This window comes from Mustela lutreola, chromosome 5 (assembly GCF_030435805.1).
Source record: "Mustela lutreola isolate mMusLut2 chromosome 5, mMusLut2.pri, whole genome shotgun sequence".
In the NCBI taxonomy this organism is placed as follows: domain Eukaryota; kingdom Metazoa; phylum Chordata; class Mammalia; order Carnivora; family Mustelidae; genus Mustela; species Mustela lutreola.
Window position 1 is genome coordinate 105,136,543 of NC_081294.1, and position 16,557 is coordinate 105,153,099.

The 16,557-nt window shown below is 39.0% G+C and overlaps 1 protein-coding gene across 5 annotated transcripts in view; it reads right to left on the bottom strand.

Moving 5' to 3' along the window:
* The window catches only part of AP3B1 (adaptor related protein complex 3 subunit beta 1), a 352,698-nt gene that overhangs the window by 279,948 nt on the left and 56,193 nt on the right, over positions 1 to 16,557 (bottom strand). Inside the window, exon 1 of one of the 5 annotated variants that reach the window (XM_059175305.1) lies at positions 9,607 to 9,903. The exons of 1 other annotated variant lie outside the window; for it this stretch is intronic. In XM_059175305.1, the coding sequence (XP_059031288.1) occupies positions 9,607 to 9,734 (128 nt within the window). In that variant the 5' untranslated portion in view covers positions 9,735 to 9,903. Of the gene's footprint in view, positions 1 to 9,606; positions 9,904 to 16,557 lie in introns of those variants that run through there. 3 more of the 5 variants (XM_059175304.1, XM_059175301.1, XM_059175307.1) reach the window with 3 other exon arrangements.

Here is a 16,557-nt window from a genome sequence, read left to right on the forward strand (position 1 = left end):
CAGGAGACAAAGCAATCCATTTAAAAGCTAATTTGGATCACCTCACTTCTGTGTTCAAAACCTTCTAATACCTTCCCTCCTTACTCAGAGTAAAATCAGAGTCCTCACAATGATTTACAAAGCCCTAGGCAATCTGGTTCCTTACCTCTCTGACGTCCTCAACTACCAGCTTTCCCCTTCCTCTTCATTCACTCTACTCCAGCCATATTGGCCTATCTGTTGATTCTCATACAGGTCAGATGTTCTCCTACTTCAGGGGCCCTACATTTGCTATTTCTTCTGACTGAATAGTCTTCCCAAGACAGCTGCTTATCACTTGCTCACTTCCTTCATGTATGTGCTCCATTAACAAATTCTGACCCTGATATTTCAAACTCCAACCCAATCCCCATCCTAACCCTTTCTCCTCAATTCCTGGTTTACTTTTCTCCACTGTACTCCTTATCATCAAATGATCAACTATATAGTGACTTCTTTATTGACCATCTTCCTTCCACTAGAATATATACTCCATGAAAGCAGGCATTTTTTTCCACTACTTAATCCCCAGTATCAAAAACAATGCCTAGCATACAGGAGACATTCATATTTGTTAAATCAGTAAATTACTTATATAATTAAGTTATTAAATAAATACTGGAAATGTACAAGCAGGTCCCAAGCACCCCACAGATTGTAACCTTTTTGAAGCAGGAAATATAGCTGGTACACAAAGGGCACTTAACTGAATGACTTCTATATGTCCATAATGCTCAAAACCCTCCACTGGCTGCTCCTTTGACTCAAAATAAAATCCAAAGGCCCTACACGATCTAGCCCCCCACCTTCCAATCTGCTACTTACCTCTTTGCCTTCAAAGTACTAACTTCCCCTCATCCTTCATTCCTGATCTAGGCTTTAAGAAATTTTGAAAAAAAAACCATTCGTAGAGTAAAGCTGGGTGATGTGTAGCTCTGCCAACCCATGACTTGGAACTAGCATTATTTATGCATCTCTCCCTTGCCCAGCTACCATGCCAACTCGCTCAACTGAAAGATTAAAGACACTGGCCTTCTAATTAGATCAGATCCTATCAGCAATATAAACAATCAGACCATCAATAGAAGACACTTACTATAAATTGCTCATTTCTCATTACCTATGAACGCTTTCCAATTTTTTTTTAAAGATTTATTTATTTATTTGACAGACAGAAATCACAAGGAGGCAGAGAGGCAGACAGAGAGAGGAGAAAGCAGGCTCCCCACCGAGCAGAGAGCCCGATGTGGGACTCGATCCCAGGACCCTGGGATCATGACCTGAGCCGAAGGCAGAGGCTTTAACCCACTGAGCCACCCAGGCGTCCCAACGCTTTCCAATTGATAAGCTAAGTAAGTCTTACCTAAATATCCAAATGAACGTTATTCATAGTAATATGAAATAAAGGAAAATCATTTCCTTCTTGATTATTCTACTTTGGGTGCTTCACTTTAAATTCAGAATTTGGACCACAGGCAATTTGTTTTTGTCAGTAGTTCATTTATATATACAGCTACAATACTGTCAAATTATTTCACTATAATACATTTGTCATTCCATGATCATTTGTAACTTTTCATGCAGTAAAAAAGAACATTTCAACCAACCATCTGTCTCCTTTTTATGTTTGTTTTAATCATTCGTTCTAGTAATGTTGTTCTAAATTCTAAATACTTTTTAGAAATAACGGGTGCCTGGCTGGCTCAGTTGGTAGAACATCTGATTCTTGATCCCCAAGTTGGGAAAGAGTTTATTTAAAACAAACAAAAACCTGCCTAGAAATATGTCACATCTTGGAATTTAACTGTAAGGATTGGAATTTAAGTATTCCAGATTTTCTCTTTGGATTTCACCAGATCAATGCTCTCAACATACTCCAGCAAAAGATGAATATTTCTTGGCTGAGCATTTATTAAGGTAAATTATAAAAGCCAGTCATAAAAAAATTATAAAAGTAAATTATAAAATCTTCAAGAAGAAATGCAAGCTAAACAATAAAATGGAGCATTTTTATAATGTTAGAAAGCAGGAATCTGCTTACAGGCAGTATTTCATCATTTTGTTCAATGTGGTAAAATCTTACTTGATTTAAAATATTTTTCAAGGGCGCCTGGGTGGCTCAGTGGGTTAAGCCGCTGCCTTCGGCTCAGGTCATGATCTCAGGGTCCTAGGAACGAGTCCCGCATCGGGCTCTCTGCTCAGCGGGGAGCCTGCTTCCTCCTCTCTCTCTCTCTCTGCCTGCCTCTCTGCCTACTTGTGATTTCTCTCTGTCAAATAAATAAATAAAAATCTTTAAAAAATAAAATAAAATAAAATATTTTTCAAAAATTAAATTATAAGAACCCGACTGTACCACTGTGTGACCATCCTCATGTAGTTGTCCTTTTAATAAAACTAGAAATCTTATTTATGTGAAGATAAAAACAACCAACTCATCTAGCTGGGAATGTGATGCAGATACCATTATACAGTTTCTTCTTCCATTAATAGCCATCTTGGAACATATGGAATTAACTAAGTCAAAAATCAATAAAATACTGAAATTGCCTAGAATTTTATGCACCCTTTATAAACAAACAAAAATGGACCCAATTTACATATATAACATGGCAAATATGTTGTTAAAGACAGTAATATATACGGACATATGTCCTTCAAATGGAAGGCAGCTATGCTAACCACTATACCACCAACGCTCGATGTCCTTCAAATGAAGGACAACTGTATACAATAGAAATCCTAAGTGAAGTGTATTTTCATCCTTGCAATCTGGACTTATGAATGAGTACAAGAGAATTTACAATGAGAAGCCTGTGCCTCTTCATAATATGCTAACAGTTCAGGGCTCCAACACTTCCAGCATCTCAAACTAAAATGTCTGACATTTCAAAATTCTAGCATTTCTATTTTCTTCAGAAGAGCACTGCTTATGTAAGTGAAGGCTCAAAATAAATACCTTTTGTAGGTATAGCACACTGAAAAGTTGAGACATATTATACAATCTAACATTAACTATACACTGATACACTAATAATACTATTACCTCACTTTCAGACTTATCTCATCAACTAAATTTTAAGTTTCTTAAAGACAACATAAAGGTCTTATAATCGCTTTATATTTTTGTGCTGAAAATACAGATGAATGAAATACATATATGGAATAATCCCAAATATGCAAGTAAATATGTCTTTGAACAGTCCGAAGAGAGACTTTAAAAATCCTGATTGTAAAGTTCACTCAAAACTTCACGACATTTTCAAGTCAATTAACCCTAACCCAGTAAAGACTCAAGCAATGCCATGAAGAAAATGCTTATTCTGGAACTATATACAATTAAGTCAGGGTGATGCGATAAGATATCAATATTGTACAATACAGTAAGGATACCAGACAAGGTTTCCGTTCCATGGATGGTCCAATGAATCAATCACACTTTATTTTTTAAACTACACTGGTTAGGGCGCCTGGATGGTTCAGTGGTTAAGCCTCTGCCTTTTGGCTCAGGTCATGATCCAAGCATCCTGGGATCGAGCCCCACATGGGGCTCTCTGCTCTGCGGGGAGTCTGCTTCCTCCTCTCTCTCTGTCTGCCTCTCTGCCTACTTGTGATCTCTCTCTCTGTTGAATAAATAAATAATTTTTTTAAGAATAAATAAACTACACTAGTTACAGAGACAATAAATATCATTAGAATCTGAATCATTCAACTGAATAAAAGCCATGAAAATATTTATTAAGAAAAATTATAGGGGCACCTGGGTGGCTCATTCAGCTGGGTGTCCAACTCTTGATTTCAGCTCAAGTCATGACCTCAAGGTCATGAGATCAAGCCCCACATCAGACTCCAAGCTACTCAATGGGATTCGCTCTCTCCCTCACTTCTCTTCCCCTGCTCTCTCTCTCTCTCTCCCTCTCTCAAAAAGAAAAAGAAAAATTAGAAGCCAAACACTTCACTCATAAATTATTCCTTCACACAGGTACATCTGGGTGGCTCAGTTGGTTGAGCCTCCAAGTCTTGATTTCGGTTCACATCATGATCTCAGGGTTGTGAGATGAGGCCCCACATTGGGCTCAGGCTCCATGTTAGACAAGGAGCCTGCTTAAGATTCTCTCTCTGTCTCTACCCCTCACCCCACCTCCTGCACATGCTCTCTGGTGGGGGGGGGGGGGTAATCCTTCACATAAATTATACTACCTAATAGTAGCAGAGTTTATGAATAGATTCTTTTTTTTAAATAAGCTCCTTGCCCAACATAGAGCCCAACCTGGGGCTCAAACTCACAACCATGGAATCAAGATCTAAGCTGAGATCAAGAGTCTGGCGCTCAACCAAATAAGCCCCCAAGGTGCTCCAATAGATTCTTTTATATACCAGTCAACAAATATTCATTTAGTAACTACATAACCTGAAAATACAGGGTGACTGAATGAGATAAAATTATCAACAAGAAATACTAGGACAAGTGAAAAGAAAGTAGAACAAACTTTGAACAACAGTAACTATAAAAATGCATTAATTGAAAAAATAACAAAAATATAGTATAAACCTGAATCAAAAAATTATATGGGGCGCCTGAGTGGCTCAGTTGGTTAAGTAACTGCCTTTGGCTCAGGATCAAGTTCCACATCAGACTCCTTGCTCAGCAGCAGCTCAGTCTGCTTCTCCCGCTGACCTCTCTTCTCTCATGCTCGCTCTCTCTCTCAAATAAATAAATAAAATCTTTTAAAATAATAACAATATAAATAAAAAATGGAAACAATCACACAGAAAAGTTTGGAATCTCTTAAGAGATACAGTGACTCTTTTTAGCACGCCCAAAAAAATAGGTTACTACTTATAAAGTCCTAACATCTGGGATTTATTTATCTTTATTTTTAATATAGTAAACTCAAGAACATCCTTTTAAAAGTTTACTCTTCTTCAGCTGCACTTCCAAATGCCTTCTTGAATGAGAGAACAAGTGGCAGAGATAACATTAAATTTGCTGTAATTACATAGAAGCCACAGACTCGGTCTATGAGACTCCACTGATAAACACTGATACAAAAGGTTAAAGGTTTATACGTAATTTTCATGGCTGATGTTGTAAAGTTGACAATAAATAAAACTTAAGTTTAAAAAAATAAGCTAGGCTTCATTAATGCAATACAAACACACTGATGTAACACTGACTACATCACACTACAGGATACACTGCAGCCCCCTGTTTGGGTCTAAATCAGCTCTGTGAATTTAAACAAATGAAAAGCTCACACCAATCTCAGCAGAAACTAAAAATGCTACCTTTCAAAGTTGTTGAGGAGGTATTGTATTGCTGAGTTACTGGTTGCTAAGGTCATCTTTTATTGTTGAAACCTAATGGCCCCTTTTCAGCCTTCATTCTAATTATCCTCATTATGCAACTTCTAACAAACAGCTGACATTTCCTCTTATTAACTATCCTCACAGCTTCCCCTACCCATTATTTTTTTAACCCTCCTCTGGTGTCCTACCCCTCTGAGCACTCTTTCCCTAGTTCTTCCATTCAATCTTAAATGTCAGTGTTCTCTCAGGTTTTGTCTAACTGCCTTTTTTTTCTAAACAAGAGTTCTCCTGGGGCAAGGGGAAGGGGATGGAGGGGTTATTTGCCCATTCCCATGCTTTAATTACTACCCACAGTTGTAAATATTTATGCTCTAATCTGTCTCATCCAAGCATGCATTTTCTTTTGCAACTCTGAGGAACTCCCCTTCCACTCCACCTGGCAAAAACTGCTCAGTTAAGACCTAAAATGTCACCACCTCAGTGAAGCTTCCACCACTTTTCCAGTGTTAGAAATCACTTTCCACTCTGCCATCTCATGAGAATCTCATACAATATGCAAGTATCATATTTCTTTCTAGAAAAGAGGACACTTAAGTTTGAAGAGATCAAGCAACCTGTACAAGGAAACATGACTACAAGTGGGAAGAGGCACGTAAACCCAGGCTGCCTCACCACATTCAGTACTCTTTCTAATATATCATGATACTCTCAAAAGAAAGGAGATTCGGAAATTTAGTAGTTTTACTATTATTAAGAAAAACTGGTTTCCTCTGTTTCTTTCTAGAAATTGTTTAATCTAGAAATAAAGTTACTAAAATTATTTTTAATTACACATAAATAACCAAGTTAGTTAAGACAAAAGAACTTCTGGGGCGCCTGGGTGGCTCAGTGGGTTAAAGCCTCTGCCTTCGGCTCAGGTCATGATCTCAGGGTCCTGGGATAGAGGCCTGAATCGGTCTCCCTGCTAGGCAGGGAGTCTGCTTCTCCCTCTGCCCCTCCCTCCCTGCCCCCCACCACTCTCAATCTGTTAAAAAAAAAAAAAAAAAAAAGACTACAAATTGTACTGATATTAAATTTCCTGAATATAACAGTACTGCAACTGTGAAAGAAAATACCAGTTCAGGGGCGCCTGGGTGGCTCAGTGGGTAAAGCCACTGCCTTCGGCTCAGGTCAAGATCTCAGGGTCCTGGGATCGAGTCCCGCATCGGGCTCTCTGCTCATCAGGGAGCCTGCTTCCTCCTTTCTCTCTCTCTCTGTCTGCCTCTCTGCCTACTTGTGATCTCTCTCTGTCAAATAAATAAATAAATAATTTAAAAAAAAAAAAAAAGAAAATACCAGTTCATAAAAAATATACACCATACCAAGGTATTAAGAGGAAAAAGATATGATGTATACAACCTATTCTTCAATGGATCAGAAAATAAATATGAATGTGTGTCTGTGAGTAAAGAGAGAAAGAGAGAAATAAAGCAATATAGCAAAATATTTTATTTGATAAATCTGCATAAAGGGTAGTTCTTTGTACTACTCTTGCAACTTTTTTGAAAATTTGAAACTATTTCAAAATCAACCATCAAAAATTAGAGCAGAGCTGGTGGATGAATGCATGGAGGGAGTCAAAAGGTCTAAGTTCCAGTTATAAAACAAGTCATGGGATGTATTGTATAGCATAGTAACTATATGGTAACAATAATCCGTATTATGTATTTAAAAGTTGCTGAGAGTAAATATTAAAAGTCCTCATCCGGGTGCCTGGGTGGCTCTGCCTTCAGCTCCGGTCGTGATCTCCACCTTGGGCTCTCTGATCAGCAGGGAGCCTGCTTCCTCCTTTTTCTGCCTGCCTCTCTGACTACTTGTGACCTCTGTCTGTCAAATAAATAAAAAAATAAATAAATAATTTTTTTTAAACAAGTCCTCATCAAAAGAAAAAAATTATAACTAGGTATAGTGATGGATGTTAACTAGACTCACTGTAGTGATCATTTCTGAATATGTACAAATATCAAATCACTATGTTATATACCTGAAACTAATATGCTGTATGTCAAGTATACCTCAATTTAAAAAATGACAGCAGAGAAACAGGGTAAGTTTTAAGTTTTTTTTACATATATTTTGTCATTTGGTTTAAAAAAAAAAAGTTTAAAAATAAAGAAGTATCATGATTTTATAAAAGAACGTAAACTCAAGAGAGATTAAAAGACCCCTTTCGGGTATCTCCTTGCTCCTATACAACCCCACTAGGTTGCAATTCAATGGCCAAAACGTTTCTAATTCCTGGAAGCTTCCAGGTAATACACTGTCTACAGCTACTTTTCAAAGTTTTAAACTTTTAATGAGTTTTGTGCGTTCTCTAATGAAAGCACCATAAATTTCATCAAATAGTAAGCAGCATATCCAAGTGCTTGAGAAAATGGGCTTTCAGATTAGAATGTGTTCAAGTTCAGAGAGAGTCCAATGTTATAACCTTGTGATCTTGGACAAGTTAACCACTTGCGCTCCAATTTCTTCATCTGCAAAGCAGAATCAGATAAGTACCTGGTAACAAGCCACTGAGGTTGTAAGGAGAACTGAATAAGATAATAAATGTAAAATAATGTGCACAAATGCACAAGCACCTCATAAATGTTAGCTATTTTTATTTTAAATACAACCTGCTTGGTCACCTCAACAGCACTGGTCTTAGTCAAAGCCGTACATCTTTCCCCAAACCAGGCCCAAATCTGACAAAACAGAAAATCAGAAACTCTAAGAGAAAAACGGTCTTAGATGTTAACAAACTGTAAAAGTAAATTAATTTTAAGTAAATCACACGCAAAACAGACTGACACAGACTTACAGGGTAATTCAGCAGCTGAACATTTTGCTAATATAAGTGTAAAGCTACAAGCTTCCTATTAGAACAACCCATCATCCAAATGCACTGAATGAAAAATGAAAAGAAATTGGTTCTCTTACCGGAGAACAAGGGGGGCAGAAAACTGTATTCCATATGCTGTATATAAGATTTCAGTCAGCTTAGCACAATAAAAATTTAAACCCAATGTCAAAGACTAGCAATTTTGTAGACTACCCGATTTTATTAGTAAAACTTAAATTACATTTTAATTTTACTCTTCTGACACCTGCAAAACCATCAGCACAGCTTCCACTTAATTCAGTATGAATCCAGTGACAGCCTATTATATGACCCCAGACTACTAATGAGACATTAAAAATAAGACAAATGTAAAAAATGATTCCAATAAAATATAAAGTTACCAGAATTCTGTAAGTTTAAAACCCCTCCCACCAAAAGGTTTGGGGAGGTTTCCTCTTCAGTTTTCGATGGTACTTAAATATTTTTGCTTTTAAAAACTATACACTGGGGGCGCCTGGGTGGCTGAATGGGTTAAGCCTCTGCCTTCCGCTCAGGTCTCGATCTCAGGGTCCTAGGATCTCAGGATCCTAGGATGGAGCCCCGCATCCCGCACGCTGCTCAGCAGGGAACCTGCTTTCCCCCACCCCTCTGCCTGCCTCTCTGCCTACTTGTGATCTGTCTCTCCGTCAAATAAATAAATAAAATCTTTTTTTTAAACTATACATTATTTAGTATTTTTTTTAATTCACGTTATTCATTTGTAAAACTTCAGAATTTGTTCACAGTCAAATTCTAAATATTCTCTACTCCTATGCTTAGTACTCTGTTTGGAATTGAGCTTCCCCACCCCCACCCCCCCGTAAAGCAAAGGATATTACCCAAGAACATGAATGCTCGTATGAACGGTTTGTCCATTCATAAAGCGCCTAAAATACCTCCATGCTCCTACACTCCACGGTCAGAGAACAGTTTCCCATAAGCAACAAACACTCTAAGGCGCCCTCTTAACTCCCCCAAACATCTCTTTCACCATAACACGCCCATTCTCCAAGCTTGACCCAGCAAATATTAAATTAGCTAGAAGTGTTTGTTCACAACTCAGATTCCGGTGTCCCAGCCCAGACTAACTCAATCAGAGTCCTTAGGAATGAGACCTGAAGCTCTGCAAACAGTTCTTTTCTCACTAAAGTTTGAAAACTACGAGAGACCCCTACACACACTCACCTCAAGCTCTCCAACGACTCCCACCACTCCGCAATGACCCGACCCAACCCCACCCCCCAAAGGGAAGTGCTACGGCCCGGCCCCAGTGCGGTCCCAGGGCGACTTCACCCTTCTCCCGGGAGCTCAGCCCGGTGCCCGCTCCTCCCGGGTCCCCGGCTCCTCAGTCTCGCCCCCACACCCCAAACCTTTCTCCTCACTTCTTCAAATCGCTGCTAAAGAGGCCGAAGGCGCCGGAGGGGGAAATGGTTGAAGTCGCCTCCTGACCCAGTTCCGTCGCCTCCCCTCCTCCGGACTGCTCATTGTAAGCGAAGCTGTTGCTGGACATTGCTGCGGTGCTGGCCGGGGTCTGGTTGGTCCTGCCGAGGGTTCTCTCTGAAGGGCTCCTAGCGCCGAGGACGAGGAACAAAACTACTTCTCGAGCAGAGGGGCGCGCGCAGCCGCTTCCGGACTCGTCACGGCTCCCTAAGCCGACCTGGCGGCCCACCCCCTGCGCATGCCCAGTGCGCAGGCTGGCCGGAGCCCACCGTCGGCCTCTCCAGGGCCTGACTGGATTTACTTTCTCCGGGTTTTTGAAGTGACTGAGAGGCTCCGACCCAGTGCGGAAGGGAGGTCGTGGGCGGGGCGAGCTGGGCCTCTCGGGTTTTAAAGTTTTCTTTTCGAGAGAAATAACCTCTTGTGTCCGTTTTGCTCCCGAGCCCGGTCACTTTTACCTGACTCTTGCTGTAAACCAGCAGCATTCAGACTTCTTCTGAAATGCTAGTTAACACACCTGATCAAGTTTCCTAAATCCCTGACGATTGCTTTTCCTTTTCTGAGATTTCTACTCTTCTTCCTCCAGCCCTACATTCGCAACTGTCACCACGAAGCCCTCTCCCAAATCTCTCCACTTTGAGGAAACCTCTCCAGATTGTGCCTTTGGGGAATCCACTGACAAGTGTTCGCTCCACTTTGAATGAAAATCCAGGAGCCAGCAGTTCCCAGGAGCTAAAGGAGTTCTTCCCACTGGCCTCTGGCTACCATAAATAAAATAGAGCCACGTAGGGTGCCTGGAGTGGTGTATTATCTGGACACGTCTTTACCTCTTTCTTTCTCACTATTAGCACTCCCCAACATCTATCAGGAATGTTGCACTGAATGTTGCCTGGCCCCGCAGTAGCACTTAATAAAGCCTCTTTCCAGGCATAATCTCCCCCAGGCTGCCAACTCAGAAAAATTTCAGCCTTCCTTCTCTTTCCCTATTCTTTCTCCCTCTGGGCAGGCATTGAAACCTGGAGACCCAGGGGCCAGAAACTGTCAAAAGTCCAGTGCAATACAGACTGGGGGCCCAGCCCCTCTAGGAGGAGGGTGGAGCCTGTTCAAGGGTCAACTCCTCAAAAGGCCACACAGAAAATTATGAAATACCATTGCACACCTATTAATATAACCAAAATCTGGAACACTAAAACGCTAAATGTGACACAGTAGGAACTCTCACTCATTACTGGTAGGAATGCAAAGTGGTACAGTCATTTGGAAAACAGTTTCTTTTAAAATTAAAGTTATTCCTGTCATACAACCCTGCAATAGCTGCAATAGCACCCCTTGACATTTACCCAAAGGGGTTAAAAATATATACCCACGCGGAATGCCTGGGTGGCTCAGTGGGTTGGGCCACTGCCTTCGCTCAGGTCATGATCCCAGGGTCCTGGGATGGAGTCCCACATCAGGATCCTTGCTCAGCCAGGACCCTGCTTCTCTCTCTGCCTCTGCCTGCCACTCTGTCCGCTTGTGTGCACGCGCTCGCTCTCGCTCTCTCTCTCTCTCTGGCAAATAAATAAAATCTTAAAAAAAATTTTATTTAAAAAATATACCCATGCAGGGGCGCCTGGGTGGCTCAGTGGGTTAAGCCTCTGTCTTCGGCTCAGGTCATGATCTCAGAGTCCTGGGAGATCATGAGCCCTGAGCCCCGAGCCCCAAGGGGCAGGCTCTCTGCTCAGCAGGGAGCCTGCTTCCTCCTCTCTCTCTGCCTGCCTCTCTGCCTACTTGTGATCTCTGTCTGTCAATTAAATAAATAAAATCTTAAATATATATATATATATACATATATATATATATATATATATACCCATGCAAAAACCTGCACATGGATGTTTTTAAAAGCATAGTTTGTAATTACCAAAACTTGGAAGCAATCAAAATGCCCTTCAGTAAGTGAATGAATAAGTATACTGTGGCCCATCCAGACAATAATACTATACAGTGCTAAAAAGAAAGGCAGTATCAAGCCATGAGAAGACATAGGGGAAACTTAAGTGTACATTACTAGGTAAGAGAAGCAAATCTGAAAAAGCTAAATACAGTATGATTCCAACTCTTTAATATTTTGGAAAAAGCAAACTATGGAGACAGCGAAAACATCAGTGGTTGCCAGGGGTTAGAGAGGGGGGAGGAGGGATGAATAAGCAGAGCAAGGAGGAATTTTTAGGGCAATGAAAATACCCCTGTACCATACCATTATAATAGATATATGTCATTATACATTTGTCCACACCAGAGAATGTTCAAGAGTAAACCAAGAGTAAACCCAAATGTAAACTAGGGACTTTGGGTGATAATGATGTGTCAATGTAGGTTCATCAATTGTAAACAAATGTAACACTTTGGTGGAGGATGTTGATAATGTGGAAGGCTATCCATGTGTGGGGGTAGGGAGTACATGGGAAATCTCTGTACTTTCCTCTCAGTTTTGCTGTAAACCTAAAAGTGCTAAAAAAAAAAAAAAAAGTCTTAATTTAACAAAAGGAAAATAAATTTAAAAAATAAAGGCTACACTGTTACTGTGTAAGTACCCATGACCATGACTGAGTCTTCAGTTAGAGAGGAGGGAACATCCTCCCAGCTTCATAGTATGAACAAAACTTGACAGGTTTTTCTTTCAGTTATTAAAATATCCCTCCAGGGAGCCCAGGGGACTCAGTTGGTTATATGGCTGCCTTCAGTTCAGGTCATTATCTCTGGGTCCTAGGATAGAGCCGCATATCAGGCTTCCTACTCAGTGGGAAGTCTGCTTCTCCCTCTTCCTCTGCTGCTCTCTCACTCACACTCTATCTCACACAAATAAATGAATAAAACCTTTAAAAGTAAAATAAAATAAAATACCCTTCCAGAAATGCAATGATGAAATTTGTTATATGTCAATATTGATGATATGGATCAATTTATGTAACTACCTATTGCCGATTATTCTTGATGATGATAATTATGATAATCATAGATATACTTAATAGATGGTTTAATATGTACTAAGCACAGAAGTGATTTACATATATAATTCATTTAATAGTAAAAGAAGTTAGCCTTGGTTTCCTTTATCTATAAAATGAGGAGATTGGTACATACCCTAGAGAATCTCTGGCATATATAACTGCGTGTAGAATTTCTTGATTGTAGATTACATGCATCTTTACTGAATAGCCTAAGTTTCTCTCTCTAATATAATTTTAGTAGTTCACCATCCCACAGCAGTTTATAAAACATCTTTCCTGGGCACCCTAGGTGGCCCAGTTGGTTAAAGGTCCAACTCTTGGTTTCGGCTCAGGTTGCAGTCTCAGGGTCATGATATCAGGGGGAGTCTGCTTAATACTCTCTCTGAGGCTGGGTGGCTCAGTCAGTTATGCGTCTGCCTTCTGCTCAGGTCACGATCTCAGGGTCCTGGGTTTGAGCCCCACATCAGGCTCCCTGCTCAGCAGGGAGTCTGATTTTACCTCTCCCTCTGTCCCTCCTCCCCACTCATGCTCTCTCTCTCTTTCTCTTGCTCACTCTTAAATAAAGAAAATCTTTAAAAAAAAAAAAAAAAAACCTATCTCTCCCTGTCACGGTGTGCCTGGGGGGCTCAGTCAGTTAAGCGTCTGCCTTTGGACTTGGATTTCTGCCTTTGGACACTTGGATTTCTAAAAAGTTTTTATTGTCATCAGTATGATAGATATGAATATTTTTTTTAATTTTCATATTCATGGTCATAATTAATTTGAGTATTTTTATATAATTATTGTTCCACTTGCATTTTATTTTCTAGGAATTGAAAATGAACATATTTATCCAATATTACATTCAGTAATTTGCTTTTCTGATAGATTTGAACTTCTTCATTCTTCAGTCTGTCATTTTTAATTTACTGGTTAATTTTACTTGCTGACATTTTATTCGGTAATATTTATTCATGCAGGAGATTGACCTATAATATCTTTGACCTTGAATGGTGTAAGTATTATGGTTATAAGTTCCGCAAAACGGTGATTGGGTAATTTCCTTTTTCTCTTCTCTGGATTATTTTGTATAAGATGCAAAGCAATATTCCTTGGGAAAATAGATAAAACTTCCTTTCATTACTAAAAAAAATTAGAAAGTAAACAAAGACTTGAGGACACTTCCTGTAGAAAGATACTAAATACTATATTCTAGAAATATAATAATAGTAACTATTTAGTTTGCAATCTACTCTTTCCTGTCTCTTCAGAATTCCAAAACCTTTTATATAGTCATGAGGTTTTTGACAGAAGAAAACGGTCATGCTTCCAACCGGAAGAAACATCAGCTCTAATAAAAACAAAGGATTGTCCTTTGATGTGTGTTACCAAGCCGAAACCAAATTTTCTATTTTCTACCAGCATATACAGTATTTCAGGATTATTGTTGAGTAGGCTATGTTTTTTCAAAAATGATCTTTCCCTTAGCATTTAACAAAATTTTTATTGAATTCTTTCATTTTAGTTTCTATTCAACTAAACTCTCATGATAATACACATTAAGTTTGGTGCGTATATTTTCAAACTTGTTTTCTAAGCATAGAAAAACAAATTATGTATGTGTATATTTTGCCAAATGTCAACTTATACCGTAATACCATTTTGTATCTTAATTTTTCTCTTAATTTATTATATGTAATATAATAATGTATATAATATAATGTATAATATATTAATATATACATACATATTATGTATATACATATTATGTATATCTTCTCTCAATATGGTATGGATTATATAGTTGTACCTTAATTTTTTCTCTTGATACATTATAGAAATCTTTCCATACTGATATAGTCACCTCATTGTTTTAAACAATAACATAATATTCATTTTATAAGCGTAACTTCTTTTATTTAATCAGCAACATATACAACTTCGCCCATACATGTTATTGTACAGTAGAATCAATATTTCCAGAAGTTAAGAATCTGCAAGTCCATAGTTAGATTAAGTGACATGCACAGTTAAAATTTTAATAGATGCTGCCAAATTTATAGCCCCAAAGAGGGTACCAATTATCTCTTCCACTGTTACCCTGTTTTACTATACCATTTCCAGTGATGGATATTATAATTTTTTTTTAATGTTTGTTAAACTGATTGGCAAAAATAAATAAAACCCTCATTATTATTTAAACTTTCATTCTTTTTCTTTTAAGTAGGGAGACAATATAATTTAGTGTCTCTTCAACACATGGGGCTAGCAAACTTCTAAGACTAAAATTTAGAAACTTGCTAGGGGTTGCACAGGGGAGAAGAGGGATGAATAAGCAGAGCTAGGAGGAACTTCTAAGGAAACTTCTGAAACTAAAGGGTGATACAAATCAGAATTTTCCTGGAAGACCACATATAAACCAGGACTTGTCCAGGCAAACATAGATATATGATTGCCCTAGATATGATGGAGTTAAAGCATATATTAAATGGCTAACCGAATGTTTCTTCTGTTAATTATGCAGGCTTCTGGGCGCCTGGGTGGCTCAGTGGGTTAAGCCACTGCCTTCGGCTCAGGTCATGATCTCGGGGTCCTGGGATCGAGTCCCACATCGGGCTCAGCAGGGAGCCTGCTTCCCTCTATCTCCCTCTCTGCCTGCCTCTCCGTCTGCTTGTGATCTCTCTCTGTCAAATAAATAAATAAAATCTTAAAAAAAAAAAAAAATTATGCAGGCTTCTTTCTTTTTTTTTTTTTTTTTTAAAGATTTTATGTATTTATTTGACAGAGAGAGATCACAAGTAGATGGAGAGGCAGGCAAAGAGAGAGAGGGAAGCAGGCTCCCTGCTGAGCAGAGAGCCCGATGCGGGACTCGATCCCAGGACCCTGAGATCATGACCTGAGCCGAAGGCAGCGGCTTAACCTACTGAGCCACCCAGGCATCCCTGCTTATTTCTTTTTAAAGATTTTATTTATTTATTAGACAGACAGAGATCACAAGCAGGCAGAGAGGCAGGCAGAGAGAGAGAGGGAAGCAGGCTCCCTGCTGAACAGAGAGCCCTATGCAGGGCTCAATCCCAGGACCCTGGGATCATGATCTGAACCGAAGGCAGAGGCTTTAATCCACTGAGCCACCCAGGCGCCCCAGTAGTTGCTTATTTTTAAGTGGGTTATCCATCTTTTTGGTTGATAGGCACATTATATTATATTATTATAGATAGTGAATATTAACCTTTACTCATTATTTTCTAAGAAAGCCTAAGTTATAAAAATTGAATCCAAAAGTTGTAGAAAACCTGAATAGATTAAATAATTACAGAAAAAGTTGAAAGACAGAAATATATAACCAAAAAGGAACTAAACCAATGCAATTCTATTAGGTCTATAAGGAGTTTGTTATTTCTGTTATTTTAAACTATTACTGACTTTTAAGAAAGAAAAAGACAAAGTACTTTCGAATTCATTCTGTAAGACTAACATGACTAATATCCAAGCCTCTATATTTTTAAAAGATTTTATTTATTTATTTGAGATAGAGGGAGAGTGAAAGCGAGAAAGATAGAATGTGAGAGCACTAGCTGGGGAAGTGCAGAGGGAAGAGGAGAAGCAGACAGACTTGCTGCTGAGCAGAGAGCCGAACACACGTCTTGATCCCAAAATGCTTAACCAACTGAGCCTCCCAGGCACCCCCTCCACCCACTGGGAAACATATCTAGAAAAATGTCGCTAAGGCCTATGTCCAAGAAATTACTGCCTGTGTTTTCTTCCAGGACTTTTATGGTTTCATGTCTCACATTAAGTCTTCAATCCATTTTTTGTTTAATTTTTATTTTTGTTTATATTTATTTATTTGTTTATTTATTTAGTTATTTATTTTTAGAGAGAGAGAGAGAAGCAAGAACATGTGCAAGCAGAGGAGAGGGAAGA